Genomic DNA, 22,238 nt, shown 5'->3' with positions numbered 1-22,238 from the left:
TTTAGCATTATACATTTTTCACTTTACAAAATCATCTTGAATTTAAGCACAATATTTCTGAAATGTGATGAGATAAAATAAATATATCATTTTTTATAAGGTATATCCAAATGTTCTACATTACCAAAAAAAAAGTTTTGGTCCTCTGATTCATCTCTATGAGAAAATTTCATTTATTAATTATAAGGATTATGACTAATTCTCAGGCATAGGAGGTAAATCTATTTAATCCAGTCTGCCAGTTATACTACTTCCATTTCTAACTCTAAATACCCATGTCTAGAAAAAAAAAGTAGAAGAAAGGAAGAAAGACTAAAGATCATCTAAGTCTTCCTTCAAATTATTCTAAGAAATAAGTGCCAAAAGAGTTCTAAAAGATTCTCCTGTCAGGTAGGAAAATAAGAAAATGCTATTTATATATTGCTGGTTTATAATCATTATAGATCTGAAATTTGGCTCAGAATCCAGGTCAATGTAAAAAAGAAATGACTTAACATCAAAAATACAGGTGCAGCTACAATTCAATTACATATTTGCCCTTTTTTTGAAGGGTGTGTCTTTGTTCTCACAGCTGGGAGAGTCATACTTTACATTTTCAACAAAGAAAGCCACCACATTAAAGAACTCTAGAAATTCCTATAACCAAAACTGTAGCAATAACTGTGCAATCTTTACTTGCCTTTCATAAAGATATTATGTGCTTTAATCTCCTGTTCATCTGTACTCAACACATTTGGCAAAATACATTAACAACAGAAATGAAAACAATTATTTGAAAACAAGCTTAGGAAAGAAGAATCACATAAAATGTCTAATACCCAATATCTCTTAAGAATCTACTTTCAATTTGCGGGGAAAAAGAGAATTGTTAAAGACAGTAGACATTCTGTTTCTGTTTTAAATTTTTGTTTTCATTATTCAATTTTAGTCTCGCCTAAAGGAAAACAAAAACAATTATGATCTAAACAAGAACAGTAATTCTGAACCCAAACTGCTGATTTTAATCTATTCATCTCCCTGCATGTATAAGTATGTTTTTTACCTCTAAGTGTTTTATCAGTTTAACAGTCATAATTTATCCAAAACACACAGATGGTCTTAGAAATAGTACGTTTCAGATGTTACCATTTTCTAGCATATGGAACACTATCGTGGATCATCATTTTGGCGGCCTTTAACTGATTTTTTTTCCTTTATCTGATTTTAAGATTATTTATACATTAACATCTTGGCATTTTTTCATAGTCATGGGTTATTGCAACTTTAAATTGTTTGATTCCTGATCAGAGGTTGCTCTTATATTGATTTGAAAGTACTAATATTTAGGGGAACCGGTGCCCTGTATTGACAAGACAGCATCCCCTGCACAGCAAAGGATAAATAAAGACCCAATAATAAATTAAACATTTTGGCATAAACCATGACATCTCTTCAAATTCAATATGTGATACAATAGGAAGTTCTGAGGATTTATAAAAAATCCAATTTGCCATAGCAGTTCTAAACCGTTAATATCATGGAAAAAGCATAGATACACATGTATTAAGAGTTAAGTCTGAACTTTCAAAATATGAGGCTACAATCACCTTTATTATCTTCTACATTGGATATACTATAAAAAGAATTGTTGATGCTCTGTGTCTGATTTCTATCTTTCCAATCTCTCCTGAACCAGTTCAATGAGGTTTCAACCCCTCTTTTCCACTAACACTGCTCTTATGAAGGTCATCAATGAGTGACCACCAGGTTGTTCAATCCAATGGTCAATTCTCAGTCCTTCTATTATGTGATGAACCAGCTGCAACTGACTCAGTCTTTGCCACCTCCTTAAAACACTATCTTTGCTCGGCTCAGTCTTTGCCACCTCCTTAAAACACTATCTTTGCTCGGCTGCTCTCTGCTCTCCTTCCTTTTCCACGACTCATTCTCAGTCTCCACTGCACTTTCTGCCTCTTCTCCCTGAGGGCTAAAAGATGGACCTCTTTTCCTTTCTGCATATAATCACTCCCTTGGTGACTTCAGTCTTCTGTTTTTAGAAGTGTTTTTAGAAGTGCATGATGATGATTCCCATACTCATCAGGATAAGATACATTAGTCTGTGGTAAGAAATGCTCCATGACGTAATACAACAAAGATTTCTCACTAATTTGATGTCCATCATGGAAAGACAGAGGTGTGGGGTGGAAAGTTTTGGTACCCATAACTCAGGGACCCAGGCTCTTTGAGTGTCTGTGCTGTAACTGCACTACTTGGAACATGTGTCCTCTTTTGGTTGCCACATGGCAAAGAAAGAAAGTGCTGGAGGCTCACTCACTAGTATTCAATTTATTTAATTTCCACTCACAGCCCATGAAGCTGAACCAGTCAGATTGGCCCTCCCAACAGCAAGAAAATTGGGAAGCAGAGTCTTTCATCTGCCCAGAAGGAGGGGAGGCTTGCATAGTAATGAGTACTTGCTATGTCTACCACAACTCAATTTTTTCTCCAGCCTCAACCTCAACTCTGAATTTCTGACTCATATTTCAAACTGCCTATTTGACATTTATACTTGGATATCTAATAAGAATTTCAAAATTACAATGTCCAAAACTGAGCTGATACTTTCAACCCCAAATCTTCTCTTTCTAAATTCAGTGGCATCTCAATATTTTCAACTACTCAGACCAATCAATTAAGGTAGGCTTTGACTCTTCTCTCATTCTCTCTCTCCCTCTCTCTCTCTCTCTCCAAGCCACATCCAGTCTGTTAGCAAATTCTGTTGGCTATTGCTTCACAGTGGATCCAGAATTTAACCACTCCTCACTACTTCCCCTCCTAGCAGACTGGCAGACTGGTCCAAACCACCATTTCCATCTTGCCTAGATTATTGCAAAAGCTCCCAACTAGTGTCTTAGCTTAATCATTATAATCCTTCAGTGTGTTCTCAAGACAGCAGAGGATTCTGCTGAGAAAACTCTGATGCTTTCCACTTCACTCAAGGGGAAAAGCCAAACTATTTACAAGATCTATAAGGTCTTACAGTCTGGCTACTTGTTCCTCCAATATTATCTCCTACCAATCTCCCCTCTGCTCAACCCTCACTGACCACTTTGCTCTTTAAAAAAAAAAATGTGTTTGGTAGGCCCCATGTTTAGGGTCTTTAAACTTCTTGTTTTTGTCTGCCTACTTTTCTAGATACTTGTGTATTCTTCTCCTTTAATGTTTTCAGGTCTTTATGAGAAGCATTCTCTGGTCTTCCTGTTTAAAACTGAAACCCTACCCCCACCTTAATTAATCTGTCTACCTCTTTAGTATTTTCTATAGGACTGATTATAGTTCAGCATACTACCTATTTTGGTTTTATCTGTATACTCACTCACAGAGTATAAACTTCAGAAGGGCACTCACGGATTTCTGCTTAACGCTACATCTCCAATGCTGAGAAGCTTAGCATTAATTTGTATTAAACATACATAGGTAATTAATCAGGAAAGATCTGAAGGAGAAAATGTGTAATAATGGTTTCAATGTGTTTGAGTCATTCAGGCAGGGAAATGGAAATTACAGATAGTGGTCATTAGGTGACTTAAAATGTTTTTAAGGCAAAGATATTATCTTAATTGTACATAAATCTAGAAGGAATCTGTCATCACCAATAAAAGAAGCATTTGTTCCCATAGTCTCTATGCCCCTGTGCTCTTGACTTCACCTCCCCAAACCAGTGTTTCTCACATAGTTCACTTTGCCATGTGACTTTCCCGCACCTCCTAAAAATATAAGCTGGGTTATTCTTACCTCAACTGCTAGGATTCTAAAAATCCTTTGAAAGACTCCTTGTAATTCAGATCACTGCAGGGAAAATGCTTGGTATTTTTCTTCAAGGTCCCTAAAATTTGTCTACCATAACCTTCTCAATTTTCTTTTTCACTATTTAATCCTGATGCTAATTTGCTAACAGGTTGTTCAGAAACAGAGCAAACATTTATTAAAGTTATATAGTCTGGTTATAACTTTGTTCTTCTACATGTTTAGCTGTGACTCTTCCTTAAACACATTCTCCTGAGTATCTCTAAACCTTGGCCAATGAATTTGTAAAGGACAGAGCGTACATGCAAAACAAAGAAGCTCGTAAAGGGCAGTCCTGTACAACCACAGAATCAATGAGAGTTCAGTTATTTTGCTACTTTAGCAAATACCTTGCAAGATAGAAGAAAGCCAAGAAAAAGCAAAGAAGTCATATAGACTCACTGATGTCAAGAAGAAAATGCATTGTTAGTCCAGAGAGTGGACTTCTCTATTTGTATCCTAGCAGGAATTTGAAATCTAATAATCTAGTCACAGGGTTTTATTTTGGAATGAGATAAATCCATTATTACCCATCACTCAGAATGAGATTTTAGTTTTCAGAAAAAATAATAAATTCTACAGAATACACAAGCTATTTGAAAAGGAGAAAGAGATTAAAAAAAAAACCAACAAACCTGAAGTGACTTAGGAGGCCTTCTGAAACATACTATATTACCAAATTTTTAACAATTTTTACTGTAGCATATGGACATGTGATATGCCTTGAATTATAATAACAACTAAATCATACGTAAAAGTGTTAAGTCTAAGACATTAAAGTAGAAGTTATAGTTTTCTCTTACTAATATCCAAACTAAGTAACATACATTTTCCACACTCATTTTCATGTCAACACAGGGAAAATGGAAATATGTTTATTCTAAAAGAAGTGAAAATGGGAGATAATTGCAACCCTTTATAAAAAAAAACAAACACAACTTCACACCTTTCTCTCTTTTCTTTGGTGAAGATAGTTACATCTATACTCCCCACTACTGAATTGAACACTCACAGTTATTCTTTCATCTTTATCATCCAGTGGAGAGCCATCTTTCTTCCACGAAATGGTGGGTTCAGGATGGCCTCGTGGGGGTTGGCATTCCATCACAGCAGGTTCCCCCACTGCCACCATGACATCAGAAGGATTTTGTCTGAAGTCATCCCGTAGTACTGCAGGAACAAGATTAAATCATTATACTCAATTGTTAAATATATAGCCCTTATCTCTGAACTCCAGCAAAAAAGACATTTATAATAATAAACTATTAGTAATACCCATCTCAGTATATCTTGGAGAATCTATATCTACTTAGAGACATATGCAACTTAATAAAGATGTCTGGCCTTAAGCATACACAACAGGGATAATTTGATATTCTCGATGGGTCAGTGGACAAGTGTATTTTGCTATTTCATGCTCTCACGGTTAGTGTTTGGTATTTCTTTCTTTTTTTTTTTTTTTTTTTTGGTATTTCTTCTCTGCCTCCTGCCCACAGTTTGCCATCCATGTGCTAATGTGCTAAAGAATAAAACTGAAACGTCCTTTTACTTATATGACACATTGGGATGATGCTTTCTATTAGTAAGTGAATTACATACACATACAAACCAAAAAAGACTTCCACATGTGCATTCATTTGAGAGTTATTTTAAAGATATTTAATATTAGTGTATAAAAGAATATAATCATTACAATTTAAAAATGCTTATTATAGAAACATTAGACATATTTGCAAAATGACTACGTTCAAAATACTGTCTTATTCCCTTATCACTGAGTGAAGCAAATGTGAGAAGGAGCCAAGGATGAAAAGAGCGCTGCTACTGATCATGTCACTTTGCATCTTCTATGTTCCGTGTTTTTAGTTATTGTATGATAAATATTATTTGAATCCTCAAACCTCATCAGGGTGAGAGATATTATCAATAGTATTTATGTTATTAACTTTGTATTTTAGAGGAGGAAAAGTTTAATACAGTGATCTCAACTGGATATTAACATACTATAAAACAAGTAGTATCATTCACTTTGTAACTATTGGAATAAAATGTGGAAAATTAGCCAGATTTGTATTTCAAAAATGGCTCGTACAGAAAAAATTGCCCTCTGTTTCTTGTAAACATCAAGAAATCATGAATTCTTTGGCATCAGTCTTAAATCATAGCTACACTGTTTACTGGAACATACTCTCCCTTTCCACATTTACAAAGCAGACATGGAGATACATACTTCAACACAAAACCTAAAAACATTATCTTTCTCCCACTCCATTTTCTCCAGTGCATAATTAATGCAAACAATTTCCATAATCTTATTTTAGATGGTACTTAGAATGTTCATTGATATGTTAAGTGCATAGATTTGAAGTGATAAATGTTACTTATCATTTGAAATCCAGTGAACTCAGAGTTTGGTACAATTTTGTACCGGAATGGTGTCCTTCTATTCCAATGACATTTAGAAATATTTCCATGCATGAAGTACTACACTGTAAAAAACTTATCCTCAAACTATTATTTCAAAAGCCACGCTTATATTTTGGTTTCAAAGCCTCAAACAAATGTACAGGCTTACATAATTCTGTATTTTTCTCTTTTAATTGTCTACTTTTCTTTCTTCTACTCCAGCTAAGTATGTGTACACATCTGGGTAAGTTTTAACAACCACTCAAACAAAATTGTTTTTTTATCTGCATACTGAGACAATTTGGGCACAACATGACTATGTTAACACTTGGAAAATAAGACTTCAAAGGGAAGATGTAGTCCTCTTAAGGCAAGAATGGTAAAAGGAAAAAGAAAAATCAATTACACCATACTGTTATAATTCTAACTTTAATACTGTACAATATTTATTAATAAAATACACGCACACAAAAGTAAACCTTGTTGAACTGAAAACTCCACCTACTGTTACCACAATGTAAAACAACAGGGTTTAAAGACTTGTTTCTAAAAACTTACGTTATGATTAGGTATTAAGAATGTACTACAAATAAAACCTAAGGTTTATAGAAAAAGCAAATGAATGGACCTTAACGAAGGTAAGGTAGTATGAACCTTTACTGGATTACATTATTAATCTAAGATAACACCTCTGAAGTTTTAACACCCTTGAAACACACAAAAGGACAATACTTTTCAGGTAAAAATAAACCATTTGTACAATTTTTTCTACTTGTGAGCTTAAAACAAACTTAGTAACATTATATCTTATTTACAAATTGAGATCATATCTCAAATAAACCAATGAATAAATAAAATGTCTTTCAGAAATATCAAAGGTCTAAGATAAATCAAGGTTGGGTTTTTTTTTTCATTTTCTATGTTTTTTGGGTTTTTACAGTATAGAATGAAAAGCTAACAAAATGTAATCCACTAAAGATTGTTGCTTAGATAATGCTCATGCAATTACTTTTGCAGCTGTAAAGAATAAAACCCTAATATTGCCTATGGCTACAGGCAGCCCTGCAGAGTTATGAATTGAAGACTTTTTTCTCTCTTCTATAAAAGCAACTTTCTTCCTTGTACTCGTCTTGAACACTTCCTTTTGGGGGGATAATTACATGTCATATTATAAAATGGTATGAACTTTTAGTTAAAATCCAATTTGCTTAATTTATGTCCATATTTAAGTAATTAAAAATTGAGTTCAAATGATTGGCAGCATTTTGGCAGATTTTTCTGCCAATGGTATCCATAAGTATTCTCAAACACAGTTCATTTTTCTTAAAAAAAATCTTTCCTTCTCTAACATTGTTATTAATCAAAATGCATACTTTTGATAGTATGAATAGTATGAAATTCTAAAGTCTGGAACTAATTTTTGAAAAGAAGATTATATATGGATTTGAAAAAGAATGAATTACATATATATTACATATATATGTTATATAGAGAGATAATGTATCCAAGTAGATATCACCTAAAAGTTATTAAACAAACCACTGTTTATCTTAATATTACATTTCTTCCACATGTATATAATGTTTTATGTTCACAGGTTGGGACACAGAATTTGGTTTAACTGCTTTTCACTCTTTTTCATTCTGTTAAATTAGGAGGAAAAAAAACCCCACCAAAAGCTTATAAGCTTCATTGAATCATTGAATCTTGAATCTCCTTTGAACTATTTTTTTTTTGTCTAAAAATATAGTTGACTAAGAGATATCTTTTAAATCAAAACAAAACTATACAATCATTGGTCTTTCTGAAAAGTATACAATTTCAATATGATTCTCAAAATAGATAAATGTTTTCAGAAAAAGATTCTAAAATTTAGCATTGACTTTGCAATCTATTTGAGTAATGTTGAGGAAACAGGGCAACAGAAAAAAAATGTTAAGTAGAAACTGTTTCAAGTATTATGGACAGTTTAATATTTATAATACTCATCTAAGACCCCGGGGGAAATTTTAGAACTGAGTAAGACATAAAATTATAGAATAGGCACTGGTCTTTGACAATATTTAACCCATCCCCTAAAGAGAGGCAACTGAGTCCCAGGAAACTTAGTCACTAGCTTGTGTTATTTGTTAGGAAGAGACGAGAAGGAAACAAAGATACCCCATTTTCAAGGCAGTGCTTTTTTTTTTTTTTTGAACATGCCAACATTTTACTATAAAATGTCATTTACCTATCTCATCAATTATATTTCCAACAAATCCACCCCGTTATTGCAGAAGGCCTGACAGTGATTGTTCATTGTGTACTGCAGTCTCATGACTAACTAATTTTGGTAAGGCTCAAGTGCTCCTCAAATTAATTTGGTTCCCTAATCATGTGGTGAACATCTGTGAACTACAATGCCTTCTGCTTCATGAATCACAGAATCCTGGTGCAGTTAGGAGTCTGAGAGATGGGTAATCCAAACTCTTTCTTTTAGAAATTAAATAATCTAAGGCTCATCAGAGAGGAGAGAAGCATGTCACATAAATAATAACAATGATAATGTGAGCAATGAAACAATGCTAACAATAGCCAGCATTTATTGAACATTTGCTATGTAAGGAGCCACACCAACTACCCACTTACTTAGTGCCTATAATAAGGCTAGGACAATGTGAATTTTTTGTTTCCTTTTAAGAATAAGTAATCTATAAAGATTTAGCAGCAGTGCTAGAACACAGATCTCTTCATCCACCAAGACCTTTTCTCTATCAATTTGCCCACCTATCTGGTCATATCTGAACACAATGTTCCCAATTCTAACTACATAAATATTATGATACAATTACTATTTCAGCCTCTTTCTATTGGGACAGAAGTTGAATGAGAAATTTCTCTTCTGACAGTCAACTGACTGAATATTTCCTGCATTTCTGTGTTTTCTCAGATTTTTCCATGTTTGGAAGACGCCACTTCAAAATTTCAGTGGTATGTTGAGAATTACAACTCATCATTCAGATTAGTATGTTGTGCTAACTCTTCTCAGTAATTTGCTTTTATTTCAACAACAAAATGACTAAAAGAGCTGTACAATAAGTGTTTTAATTAAATATAAGCATGCTAATTAGAAGTAGATATCTTGGAAAAAAAGAGAAGACAATAATATGCAGTTCTAGGATTTTCTTTTCTACTTAAAATACTACTTTGTCAAGTAAACCCTGCAGCAAATAGTAGTAAACTGTCAACTGGGAAAATAAATTAATATATCAATAAAGTCCTTTAAAATTAGGGTATATCAGAGGAAAATAAAAAAGGAAGGGTATTATCAAAGACAAGAACTATATAGATGTTTAGTCACAGCATGCTTGTTATATTTATCCACCTTAATTGCTTTAAAAATTACTTATCGCCTACCTAATCTTTAATTTTGAGCAGAGAACAAATTACTCCCTTTTATGATACTTCTAGTTCTCTATTGAGATGCCCACCTACATGCTGAAATAAGTAAGTGTTATCTAATGTCAAAATAGGTATCATTCTTCCATTTAATATATATATATACTGAACACATACTTGGTGTCTGGCACTTATACTACAACTTTGGTATTTTTCTTACAGTGACGTTTACATAAATGCTGATGTCTGTCAAGAGACAACATTAATCTTCACCTTGTCAGAAAATGGCAACAAAATAGTTTCACTGCAAGTTATTTTATATTAAGATCTATGTTTTAGGAGCTAGATAACAAAGTATATCATGAAGGCTTTTGTAACTACTTGCATTCCTCCTTAGTAAGCTCACAGCATCATCCAGAAGAACAAAATGTTATCTGAGGTTCAAGTGTGTTCAAGAATCTTTAACATTTCTTATTATTTAAAAAAAAAATTAAGTTCTACATCCAACATGGAACTTGAACTCACAACCCTGAGATCAAGAGTTGTGTGCTCCTGCGACTGGGCCAGCCAGATGCCCCCAAAACACTGTAACTTATCTTTTTTTTTTTAAAGATTTATTTATTTATTTTTATGATAGACATAGAGAGAGAGAGAGAGAGAGAGAGGCAGAGACACAGACAGAGGGAGAAGCAGGCTCCATGCCGGGAGCCCGACGCGGGACTCGATCCCGGGACTCCAGGATCGCGCCCCAGGCCAAAGACAGGCGCTAAACCGCTGAGCCACCCAGGGATCCCCACTTTAACATTTCTTAGAAGAATAATTCCAAACTTTTAAAAACATTCCAATAAGAAGGACAAATTTATAGAAAAATATCTTAACCCATCGAAGAGGAATACTAAAATGATAACCTGTAAAATAATATCCTGTGAGGTATTATTCACCTTATCCCATCATCTTCTAAAGCTAAGGAGTTTGATTTTTTAAATGATGCAAACCCCCAACATATATTCTGTACAAAGTCAGGATTTAGCCATAATTGTTTCCTAAAGGATACATATTCACTCTAAAATTTGGCACTGAATATATCTATGACTGCTCTTCAATAATTATGTCATCTTCCAGTTGTGTTTTTTTTTTATAGCACACAGCTTTATTTTTAAAACTTAAATTATGCTTTGGTTAAGATCCTGGAAGAAAATATGCTGGTAAAAGCACTTATTTTCTTAACTACTGGAGCTTTTGAAGATATCACAAACCTCTTATGCTGTATCCTAAGAAATAGTACATTTTTTTTAAACAGTACTTTTTTTAAAACAAATTATATGTTCTGAAGAAGTTATATAGTATGGATGGATTTCAAACACCATGCAACTTTAACTAACAATGAATACAGAACATAGTGAACAGAAGAATAAAAAAAATAAGTACTTTATCTGTTTATATAACATGGAAGAACAAGCTTATGTAAAGACAGTTACATTCCTCTGTGTTCTGCTGGGCTGCAGCAATGAAGGCACCCCATTCCTGGTCGCTTAACAGAATAACTTTCAGGTTGAGTCCAAGCTTAAGCCACAATCCTATTTTGCAGAAATATGCACACCATAATGACTCTCTCTATGAAAAGCCCTCATGGCTATCTGCAGTCCGTGCCTCATGGTTTAATCATTTCACTTCAGGAATGAACACAGTACAAGATATTCCTTAACATTTATTACTATGGTATTAAGTCATCAAGACAAAGAGAAGGCAAGCTTAGCACACCAGATTGAAGTTAGAATCAGTAATGTGTTCTAGAGAAAGGTATACATCAATACAGATGAACATTTAAATACCTAATATTCAGGAGACTTGAATCGGGGGTATCATAAAAAAATGTACTGCCAAAATAAGTCACGTTGCTAAAATTATAGGTTCTAGCTTATTAGATGTTTGCATTTTACATACTTTATACTCAACTATAAAATTATGAATGAAGAAAATATGGCATTTGTAAAACAGCACTTACATGGTATCATTTATAGATGTGTTTATTTTAGCAGTTGAAAAAAACCTAGAAGTCAGGAATCTCAGAATCACAACACACATCACATCCTTCCACTGTGCTGTGATTTTGATAGGTATATTCACAATGACTCAGTTATTTCCATACAAAACAGAGAGTTTTACACTCTGTCTTGTTAGAGTTATTATGAAGACTAATTATTTAGTGTTTGTACAGGATTTGCCATTTATATGCTGCATTACATCTGCAAAGAGGTATTACTGTTAGTCACTACACAAGGAATTGCCAAATTTCTCAGCTGCCAGTACAAATGCAAAGGAGGACAAAGGATGCCATTGATGAAGGCCTCTAAGTGCCAGAGCGAAGTCACACTCAGGAATAGCTTGGCAGGGTTAAAAAAACACAGACAGAATGAGGCTATCTGAACCATGGGACCCTGATTGGGACAAGACAGGCATGTGTTCTTTCTTTGATAAACTCCAACTTTGTATTTAGTGTCCGGCACTGAGAGAGTCCTTGATCAAAGGAATATGCTCATATATTCATTGTCTGGCTCTTTGTATTCAAATGTCAGCTCCAAGAGAACAGGGAATAGTCTTTATCACTCTATATACCTAGTGCCCAGAGCAATGCCCAAGACATAGCAGGCATTCTGTAAATGTTTACAATAGGTATTATATACGAAATGCTAGGCATTATATGAAACAGTACAAAAATTGGCAAGAGTCCTATACTCATGGTGCTCAAGATATTAGAGAATAAACAGATAATATTCAAATAAACACCAACACAAATATGCAACTGTAATTGCAATTCATGTCTTGAAGGAACAGGATAGGATGGCATGTGAGAAACTAATGAGGAATACCGTTTAGATTGGAGGTAAGAGAACAGTGAGTAAATAACAGTTAAGGTGAAGCCTAAAAAAATGAGTAAAACTCAGGCTGGGGAAGTGCAATGAAGGCAGAAATAACACAGGTTGAAGAAAAATCTTGGTACAGTAAATGAACTTGAAAAGACTGAGACCTGGGGTAGTAGGGCAGTTTGGCAGCGAGCAATACGAGGTTGGCACGGTACATGGGGGTCAGGTTTGCTGTACACAGCAGCCACGATAAAGCATCAGCTTTTATTTCAATTCCCATGGGAAGCACTTCAATGGCTTTTAAGCAGAGCTGTCTCATGATGGAATTATCATATTTAAATATTCATTATAGCCACTCTGTGAATGAAATGGAGAGAAAAATAAGAATGGAAGTGGAGAGACCAATTAGCAGACTATTGCAGTGATTAAGGGAAAAATGATGGTTTTATACTATTATGGTAACCTGGATTTGGTGCAAAGGGGAGCACAGAAGTATATACTGGAGGTAAAAGTCAAAATGACCTCTTGAGTGGTTGAAGTTGACAGAAATAAAGATGTCAACAATGATATCCTGGTTTCTGATTTGAGTAACCAGACATGTCATTTGTATTTATTACTGTTTTATTTTTTTAAGATTTTATTTTTTTTAAGTAATCTCTAATGTGAGACCTGACCCCACAACCCTGGGATCAAAGTCATAGGCTCCACTGACTGAGCCAAAAAGATACCCCTGAAAACACCATTTTTAAGGTATAAGAGGAAGGTATAAGAGGACAGACAGACAATATACAAATACATCTTTCCCTAAGGAGAAATAGGATAACTTTGTGTGTGTTTGTGTGTGTGTGTGTGTGTGTGTGTGTGTGTTTGAGTGATATAATTCGAGAGTAGAGGGATAACACAAAAATGGTTTTATTGATTAAAAAATACAATGGCTTCAAATTCTCCCCCTTAGTATTCAACACAGGATTGATTTTTACGTGTTCACACCTTTATACTACTATGTTCCAAATTAGAACTGCTAACTGATAATATCCCTGGATCAATTAATCTATAATTTTTATAATTACAAATTTTAAGTTAGCTTGATGGATGTTATATCATTTTAACCCATTAAAATCAGAAACAAAACTAATATATTTTGATTATATAGACAAATATAAACAAATTTATATATGCCTGGACATGTGTGATATATATGACCATTAATAACTGGTATATTGTGATGCTATCCACAGTAGCAAATGATAGTAAAAACTCATACGGTTATTTTGTTCACAGAATAAAATAACTCAAAATATAATAGGGTACTTCTCAGGACTGCCATAAATTAAGCTCAATTTACTATTTAAGTGTAAGATAATCAATAGCATATTAAATGTTAATTACATGATTAGAATAATAAGTGAGTTCACATTTGTCAGAAGTTTACAAAATCGCTAAAGCATAATCAAGTTCCCTGGGAAAATGCTGAGTCATCAAATTCTTAAGGATTTGTGATTCACTTATTAATTCATTCAATAAAAGTACTAGGTATTGTGTTTAGAGGTGGTGACTAACAGGATAAACAACACATAATTGATCGCTGCTTTCAAAGCACTTCAGGATTTTTCTCTTGCTCTTTTTGTTTCATCACAGAATGCTTTGTTCCATTGAAATATTAGACAAAAGTTTAATATGCAAAGCAGATCAAGGGGATATGATTTCACTTCCGCATCTGGGACTGTCCTGCAGAATTCAGGTCTAGTGTTAAACTGACATATGAGTGAATAAATACATTTCCCTAGCTCCTGCACTGATACTGTATGCAAGCTAAGAAGTGATAAATATAGGATTTGGACCTGGATTCGGTTGGATACCAAAGCTTGCATTTTTAGCACTAAACCTGACTGGCTTTCTAGGAGAGGGATACTCAGACCTGACTTTGTCTCCTTGGTGGTTGATAAGAGGACTCCACTTTGGTGCCATTTCAAAATATATCCAGTCTTCCCCATCACACTGAAGTGAAATGGGGGGAGTTTTTCATCCCTTGTTTAAAATAATGCCTTAACATTGGCCTATATTACTATAGCTTATAATATCAGAACTTCATATAACCTAAGTACAAACTCCTCCACTTCCATCCCCACCCCCAATTACAACTGAGGACCCAAAGTCCAGAAATTAAAAGGACTCAGGTTATACAGTGAGTTAGTGGACATGGCCAGGCTAGATCTTGAAGCAACTATTTTCATAAAGACACATTTTTTAAAGTGCCTGAGACTGGAATGTATTCTAATTAAAGTATTTGCAAGGAAACAAAGGTGATTGTAAAAAAACAAACAAAAAACCAGGTGTTTCTTTACCCTCTCAAGCCCAAGATGCCAGCAGCTACACAGGAGAACAGCTAAAAGGGAGTTTTCACATTTTATGGAAAGTCTAATGGTTAACAGTCTCAAGGGAGAAAAATCCTCACAGTTTAAAATGATCTCGTTAAAACCTCCCTGGTAATTGGGAAGAGCTGGAGAAAATAGCTATTGGATTAAAAAACATACCACAAAAAAACTATTCTCACTAATGTATCTTTGTGCAGCATAATTAAGATTGCCAATTATAACATACCCCCTCCCTCAACTGAAAGGAATAGTGATAGGAAAAAAAATAAGTCTAAATAGCATACCCAGAGACACATCAACTAAACAAAAAGGGTCTTTAATTGGTGACAATCTGCCCTAAATCACTGTGACTACTTCCCAACATAATAACTTTCAGATCTGTTAATTCCTTATATCTTCCCTATCACAAGCTGTCTGGGGGCTTCAGAATATAATACCAAGTATCTAACAGAGCTTTCAATCTCCAAGGAACATAACAAATATGCAACTATGTAGCTGTGTGAGCTGCCTTCCCTAACAAACTAGGGAGCCCTTGGGAGAGTTCAATCAACCTTCAGCTCCTTGGCAAAGTTTAAGACCTCATTTTGCTGATAACTAGGAGTCATGCTAACAAACCTGACTAAAGGTTACTAGACATTAAATTAGTAGAAAAGCAAATCATTTTATAACTTCTGTTAAGGATGCTATCTAAACCAGTTATACTCAGTGTTTTATGAAATATAAAATTTAAGCTTATAGAACTTTGAGAGGAAAAAAATATTGAACATGATAAAAATAATGCTCTATCAAAATAAAAATCTCAAATTATGAATCATTGCTAAATGTTACTTGAGTATGTGATCCTAACTTTTTAAAAAACTTTATTGGGGCGGGGAGGCAGGGAGCTCCATGCAGGGACTCAATCCCAGGACTCCAGGATCATGACCTGAGCCAAAGGCACACAAACGCTTAACCAACTGAGGCACCTGGGTACCCCGAACCTATTTTTATATCAGGTAATGGAAATGGAAACTTTTTGGGATCCCTGGGTGGCGCAGCGGTTTGGCGCTTGCCTTTGGCCCAGGGCACGGTCCTGGAGACCCGGGATCGAATTCCACGTCGGGCTCCCGGTGCATGGAGCCTGCTTCTCCCTCTGCCTGTGTCTCTGCCTCTTTCTCTCTCACTGTGTGCCTATCATAAATAAATAAAAATTAAAAAAAAAAAGGAAATGGAAACTTTTTAAAAAGATCTTATCTATTTATTCACGAGAGACACAGAGAGAGAGAGAGGCAGAGACACAGGCAGAGGGAGAAGCAGGCTCCATGCATGGAGCCCGATATGGGACTCAATCCTGGGACCCCAGGATCACACCCTGGGCCAATGCAGGCACTTAACTGCTGAGCCACCCAGACGTCCCTGGAAACTGTAATGGAAGTTGATTCGGTGCTACCAACGGTACCTACGGTACCTACGTGTTCCACCACTCTTCACCTGAACCCAGTGTAAGTTTCAGGTGCATTTACTGTATGCAGAACACCTGCAATCAACAATCCAGAAGACTAATCCAAGTCCTAGAGAGCTACAATGGCAATGAGCCAGCGAAGCAATTAGAAACTGGCCAAAGATGCCTCCCAAAGGTCCTAGTTCAGAACAGCTAAAGATTGCTTTGTAATTCCTTTTATAAGATCATAACTCTTTTCAATATTAAGAAACGTCTGACATGCTGTCAGCTTACTATACCTGAGAAGGCCTGATTCATTGATTCTCACAAACCATTTTACTGGTGTCCCCTCCAATAATTTAAAAGGCCATGTACTCTTCTCATACTTCAAAACTGGTCTTTGAAAGTTTAAGTGGCTACAGTATTTAAAATTGCTGGCCTATCATAAACATTAAATTCAAAAGAAAACTGCTCTTGCTTCTTGAGAACATCTGATGAACCATAAAGACCACCATGATTAGATGCCCACCATGGTCCATGGAAATGCACATAAATACATAGGTACACTTTTTAAGTTGTAAACTTTACATTATTCATTTTTCAATCTCCTTGAATTTGCACCTTCATTCCAACTCCTACCCAATTTTATCCTCATGCAATTTGCTTTTATGCTTGAGACTTATTGTTGCTGCTTACTGATCAGCCTTGAGGTCCCCTCAGCTTTGAAATAAGGCAGGTAGAACTAGTTCTGTGTTTGCTGCCAAGGAGCTTTCCACACCTCTTCAGGTTCACCACAGTCACCACAGAAAGATTCTGGAAGTCTAAACAGCATGTTTTTTGTTTATAAAGTGCAAGAAGGGCTAATATGAAAGTCAAGGAAAGAAAAGGGAATTCCACAGAAGGACATTTTCTGGCATGCCAGTTTTAGGAATGCTAGAGAGAGAAAGTGAGAATCTAGAAATCTCTAGAATCTAGAAAATGCAAAACCAGCACGCCCCATGCACTTTTACAACGTACAGAAATTCTGGTGTGAAGATCAGTGCCCTAAATAAAGCCCCTACTCCTACTTAACCTAGTCATCAGCTTTGAAGGAGTTAGCAAATCATGTCTATTTCCAAATGGAGTCATGACCTAAAGGCCCAGCAGGTACAGGTCCTCACCTTAGAAATGAACATGAATTAACTTCTCTGAGGAAAATTTTGGAAGTTTATAAAATTCATCATGAATTTGAGCTGATGCTTCCATGTTTCATGTTTATGACTATAAACTTAAAGAAAAACAAGCTAAATGTAATCAATAATTTTACTGAGTTTAGTAAATTATCTAAGATTGAACAGATGAAAATACAACTTAAATGATCAATAGTCAAAATGGAATCAAACACACTCCGTCTTATGGGGAAAGAGGGCCAAATGCTTTCTCTGGAGATTTTAAGAAAGACCCCTGCTTATAATGAGGAACAAATGGTTCTCAGGACAAGGGTAGCTGCCTGGTCTTTGAAAATATCCTAAACCAACTTAAAGAACCATAAAGTCATTAGTAACTTTAAGGAACTCAAATAAAAACAAAGAGTCCTCTGGATTTGGATTATTATCCTTTAACATATCCCAGTTGGAACAGCAACATTTCTTATATTAAACAAATGTACAAGGTTTTGTTTTTCTACAGAGAGCAGCTGTAACATCTGCTTTTTTAACTATTTTTAAATTTATTACTATAGTTTTGAACCAAGGAGTTTATAACTAGCCAATAAAAATCCCTGATTATCATAAAACTTTTGTCTGTATTTTAAATATGTTGATACACCTGTTTTCTAAATATTTGCTAGGCTCCTTGACATATGCAAGTTCCCTATCAACATCAACATTTCTTTATAAGTTGCAATACAAACTAAATAAAAAATGACAACTTCAGCTATCAATTTTTAAGTTTCTATACTTTCTCATCTATTTGGAGGACATACAAAAAGTAGTGTATAACCCTCTGACCTGCAATTAATGATAATGCATTTTGACTAAAGGAGGCAGACTCAGTGACATTATAATTTAAAATACTCATTAAAGTTTGGTTTCTAAAATCAATAGAACTTCCTATGGACAAAAATATGTATTTTTTCATATTATAAAATTCAGGATTTTTAGAGTAAGCTTGATGCTAAGTTAATTCAATGTTTCTATCCTTAATCATGTGTATTTAATCTCAAAGAACTGAAATTCATAAATTCTCATAAATGAAATTTTGAGATAATGAAAGTTATCATTAACTTTTATCATTAATAAATGATATTATTTATTATCAAAATGGGAATATTTACTTTACAAACAATAATTCAAGAATACATTTTCCTGCTAAAGAAATTATAGAACAGTTTTTCCCTAGGTCTAACTATGCTTTCTTGGCTCTTTTCACAGATATCTCTAGGAAAGTAAATGACAGGCCCACTTCAAGTTCACGATTATTTATTTTTAATTAACAATGACCTATGATTTAGTAGAGATGAAGTCCTGAACTTACAGGCATCATGGAGCAATCCCATGGTCTTAATGAGCAACAAAATTAATGAGTCATATGACAAATTATTTATTAGTTTTTTTTTTAAAAAAAGGCATGACAAAACATCAAATGCCCCTTTGGCCTAAATACTAAAAGGCAAGAAATAATGAAATTAAAAACACATTGTTGCTCTTACTCTGGATCATATTTCTACTTGCTATTTTATTTTGTTTCATCATTTTAAGTTCAGGGTTCCAAAAGAGAAGTTTATGTGAACATATAATAATATGAGATACATATCACTTAATGTAATGATGTCACTAAATAAACGATATAGCAGCATTTCTTAATCACACATTTCTCAAATTAAGTTTTTCTTTGGTCTCCTCAAGGTCAGAACTAGAGAAAAATTTGTGCTTGTGTTAGGCATAAGAATTTCCTCTTTAATTTTCAAAAAATGAAAGGTTTTCATATGAGGAAAAATTAACCACGTTTAATTTTTCTGATTGAAAATACATTTTAAGGTTACTAACTTTACTGTCTTTATTAATCAAACTATGCTGTTGAAACATTTAAGTAACAAAAATAATGTTATTTCTCTTCACTTAGAATCAAAAAAATCAAAGGAAAGGCATTTACAGCTTCATGACCAGTAAAGGAAAAACCACAACCAGTAATTATGCAATACTCTAGGATTTGAGGGGATTATAGACATGTTGAAAAAGCAAGGAAATATGGAAGAGAGTATGAAATAAGCACCATACTACATGATAAGTGACACAAGAGACATATATTTTACTCCCAAGCAGTATAAATAATTGACAGCTCCTACAATCATAATTAATTGATCTAAGTAAATACTTGAAAGAAACAGATTACCACATTCCTAACAAGGATAAGAGCTGGCAATATGTCAAGACTGGCAATTAAAATAGCCTCGATGGCATTATATGGTCATATAAATTCAAGGTTGTGAGCAAAATAACAAATGAAAATAAAGACAGAAGAAAACCAAATTAATAAACTCATTTCTAGTAGGTTTCTTTTGAAACCCTAATGACTAGAAAATGAACCACTGGAAACACAACAAATAACATAAGGCCTTCTGTACTCTGAAATTGTCCTTAATATTTTAACCCATGAACTCCGCCTCCAAATTAAATAATTTAAATATGTGATACTTTATCACCTTTACCATCAAAAAACCCCATACCTTAACCTTCCAAATTATAATCAAAATGTAAACATCTTTTGAAGTAATTGTAACTTTTCTTTTTTAAGTAATCTCTATGCCCAATATGGAGGTTGAACTCAGGACCCCAGAATTCAAGGGTGCATAGAGGGGTGCCAGGCATGCTGAAGGAACTGTAACTTTTAGCTAACCATGTTCAAATATCTTCATTATGAGCTATGGTTAATACATGCCCACAAACATGTTAGAAAGTCACACTATTTTCTCTTCATCCACTAACCCCACCTCACTCATCTCTGGCTTTATTTATTCACATTTATCTTATTTCAGTAAACAAACATTTGAATTTCTAGTATGGGGCAGCCCGGGTGGCTTAGCAGTTTAGCGCTGGCTTCAGCCCAGGGCGTGATCCTGGAGACCTGGGATCGAGTCCCACGTCGGGCTCCCTGCATGGAGCCTGCTTCTCCCTCTGCCTGTGTCTCTGCCTCTCTCTCTCTCTCTCTCTCTCTCTCCTCTCTGTGTATGCTAATGAATAAATAAATTTTTAAAAAATCTTTAAAAAAGGAATTTCTACTATGTGGGAGCCCTTTAAAGATTAAGTCTCCATCTATGATTCTGCCAATGCGTTTTGAAACTACCTGCAAGACTTTACTCTCCTGGAATTCTCAGCCTACCTTCTCTCCCACACCCTCTTCAGCTCCCACATTTCCTGCCTCACAAATCCATTTTCCATTTTTCCTTAGACCCCAAAGGCTAGAACTCTAAACATAAAGGAATTTAAAACTCACAGAGACAGTGTGAGCAGTTTAATCAATTAAGGCTAGAATGTGAAGTAAAAAGTTTTCATTTTTTGTTCTTTTAAGTAATCTCTACATGCAATGTGGGGCTCAAACTCATAACCCCAAGATTAAGAGACATACTCTATCAACAGAGCCATCAAGAAACCCGTAAGTGTTATAGTGCATAGGTATAAGAGATTATTATGTGTTAAAACATCTACTTTTAGTTAGGAATTGCAACTAGAAGCTGACTGGGATGTGGATTTTCTTTTTCTTTTTTCTCTTTGGAATTCCTTTTTTAAAAAATTAAATATATTTGACATACAACATCATTTAAATTTAAGGTATAGCATGTTACTTTAGTATATTTCTATATTGTTCTATATTGTAATATGATTGCCACTGTAGCAAAATTTATCACATTACATAGTTATAGATATTATGGAATCTATTCAATAATATTGTTGTCTGTATTTATTATACTGTACATTAAATCACCATGGTTTATTTACCACTCAATCTCAAGTCTGTAACTTTAATAACAAGATCACTTTTACCCCCCCCACACCCCCACCCCATGATAACCATCATTTTATTCTATTTTTTAGGAGGATGACTTCTTCTAGTTCCACATAGGGGATATCACACAGTTCTTGTCTTTGGCTTCTGACTTGTCTCACTTAGCATAATATACTCAAGGCCCATTCATAATTGTCACAAATGGCTGTGGATTTTGAAAAGATAACTGTGCTTCATCTTAAAAGTAAAGGATAATATTTAGGAGATTTTTCAGTTTAATTCAACAGAGAAGGATTTAGTCATATTTTCTAAAGTTTTATACTTTGGAGGCATAAAAGAGATAAAAGATAAGCAGCTGAATCTATATTCTGTGATCTTATTTGTATATGTTTATTATTTTGAATAATAGCATGTTTTAGTTAAACGGAACTTAAAAGTTTTTTTTTTTTTTTTGAGAGAGAGAGAGAGAAAGTGGGGTGTGGAAGTGTGGGGAAGGTTAGAGGGAAAGGGAAAGAATTTTAAGCAGAACCCCATGCAGGGCTAGATCTCATGACCTGAGCTGAAATTAAGAGTCAGCCACTTAACCGACTGAGCTACCCAGGTGCCCCAAGAACGTAGAGATCTCTTCAGTCCAAATCTCTTCCAGTTTATGGGTGGGAAAACTGAGATCATCAAAGTTAAGTAGTTTGTTTAATGCTATAATAACCCAAACTGGTTAAGAAAGTTCATTGATTTCTAGTAGATTGTTATCCACTAACAACTAAAACTGAATCCAGAGATCACAAATAGCTTTCAATTAAGTTTTTGTTTTTTGTTTTTTTGTTTTTAATTTGAGATGGAATTGAGATTCTAAGCAGCTCCAAAGAGGGCTCCATGGAAAGTCCTTGGCAACTACAAGATTTGCTCAAGGTGGCTCACTGGGGAGTGGCTGCTTATTTAATAGTTTTCCCTGTAGGTCAGCCCCAAAAACCCAACACTTAGAAGATA

The 22,238-nt window shown here is 34.6% G+C and overlaps 1 protein-coding gene across 7 annotated transcripts in view; it reads right to left on the bottom strand.

The window, feature by feature from the left end:
• Positions 1 to 22,238, bottom strand: part of ROBO1 (roundabout guidance receptor 1) — a 1,126,854-nt gene that overhangs the window by 137,051 nt on the left and 967,565 nt on the right. For all 7 annotated transcript variants that reach the window (XM_025449655.3, XM_049104797.1, XM_049104795.1 and 4 more), the window contains one exon: positions 4,838 to 4,995. In XM_025449655.3, coding sequence (XP_025305440.2) covers positions 4,838 to 4,995 — 158 coding nt within the window. The remainder of the gene's footprint in view (positions 1 to 4,837; positions 4,996 to 22,238) is intronic.

This window comes from Canis lupus, chromosome 31 (genome assembly GCF_003254725.2).
Source record: "Canis lupus dingo isolate Sandy chromosome 31, ASM325472v2, whole genome shotgun sequence".
NCBI classification, from domain to species: Eukaryota; Metazoa; Chordata; class Mammalia; order Carnivora; family Canidae; genus Canis; species Canis lupus.
The sequence above is the reverse complement of the archived record's forward strand: the minus strand, read 5'-3'. Positions and strand labels throughout refer to the sequence as shown.